Source organism: Elephantulus edwardii, unplaced genomic scaffold (genome assembly GCF_000299155.1).
Source record: "Elephantulus edwardii isolate Elephantulus edwardi_28Jun2011 unplaced genomic scaffold, EleEdw1.0 scaffold00152, whole genome shotgun sequence".
Taxonomy (NCBI): Eukaryota; Metazoa; Chordata; class Mammalia; order Macroscelidea; family Macroscelididae; genus Elephantulus; species Elephantulus edwardii.
In genome coordinates, this window is record NW_006399902.1 from 7661303 (window position 1) to 7662745 (window position 1443).

At 48.6% G+C, this 1443-nt stretch overlaps 1 protein-coding gene across 1 annotated transcript in view; it reads right to left on the bottom strand.

Annotated features, from left to right (window-relative positions):
- Positions 1–392: 392 nt before the first annotated feature.
- LOC102864368 (protein strawberry notch homolog 1-like) overlaps positions 393–1443 on the bottom strand; it is a 37427-nt gene continuing 36376 nt past the window's right edge. The window contains exon 2 of the mRNA XM_006895003.1: positions 393–1234. Within this exon, the coding sequence (XP_006895065.1) occupies positions 393–1234 (842 nt within the window). The remainder of the gene's footprint in view (positions 1235–1443) is intronic.

Sequence of the window (1443 nt, forward strand, 5' to 3'; positions counted from 1 at the left end):
CTGTGGTTTGTTGCCTTTGACAAACCCACGAATGGACAGACAGACAGAACAGACACGCGCACACACGCGTGCGCACACACATGCCCCTCTGCTCATCCACAGTCAAAGCCATCGGGAAGTACCGAGGGGAAAGCAAAAGGAGAGCCAGTGGCCCACTACGGCACAGCCCACTGCGGCACGTCAGGCCCCCAGCGGCACGTCAGGCCCACTGCGGCATGGCTGACCTCAGTCCTGCTCTCTTTTCCAGCTTTGGCCTTATTCCCCTCCAAATTAACCAGAGAGACAGAGAGCACAACTGGAAAAAAAAATTTCTTTGGAAACTGTCCCTGATTTTTATGCAAATGATATGCTTCAACAGCACTGGAGACACCCCGTGGAAAGCTGTCTGCTCTCTAAGCGTTGCTCAGGTTGGTGAAGCTCTGCGGGTGGTGCTGCTGCCACAGCTGCTTCCGCTGGACCGCAAGCTGCTGAGACTGGTCTGAAGTCGACAGGAGGTTTATGAGCAGGGACACACAATTGGCCGGAATGATCAAACCCACGATCCGCTGTCCGTCCTCCGTTCTCAGCCGCACTATTTGCATTTTCACGTTTGTGCCACTGACCGATGCTAAAACACCCTCAACTTTTGTCCACACGCTCAAGACAGAGCCACATAGTACATAGTATGTGCGGCAGCGAAGACCTATTTCACAAACTAATCCCAAGCTTGCTTTTTTGCAATTGGCACGCCAGTAAGCATGGGTACAGGTATCTGCAGACGAGTTGTACTGCTCTAACCAGTGCGCCCGAGTGTCCTCAGAGACCACCTTTTTGTATTTCTTTTTAAGATCAGAGTAAATTTCTAGTTTTAGCTGTTTCCCAGTATTTGGTCTATAAACTAAGAAAAGCTTCTTTTTAGGGTTCACTTCTTTAACCAAGATGGCAGTTTTCTTGTTGTTCCTTATCTGTAGTGACAAGTAGAAACCATCGTCCGGTCCTGTCATCTCGGCCCAGATCTTGGTTGCTTCCTCCCAAGACATGCCCCGCTCCACACTAATCATGTACAGCTCTACATGCCCAGAGGTTGAATATCCAGGAGTCAGAAACTTCTTTACATCACTTTTCCTCACCTTTTCGTCTCCAGAACCAAGATCTAAGATGCCTATGTCGTATCTTTCATTCTTTTTGGCGTTTTGAACAGCTGCAGTAAGTGTGTCTGAAAAATACTGAAATAAGGCATTCTGCTTCCTTATTCCTATAACAGATTATCCGGGAGGCTGGGCTCTATGAGGAGAAATGTGGGGTCAAGATTGCTGGATGATTTATCAACAATCTGCATTATGCAGATGAGACAGCCCTGCTTCCTGAAACTGAAGAGGACCTGAAGCACCTGCTGCAGAGGGTCAAGGACTGCAGCCTCCAATATGGATGGAGGCTCAGTGTCAAGAAGACAAAGATTCTCAC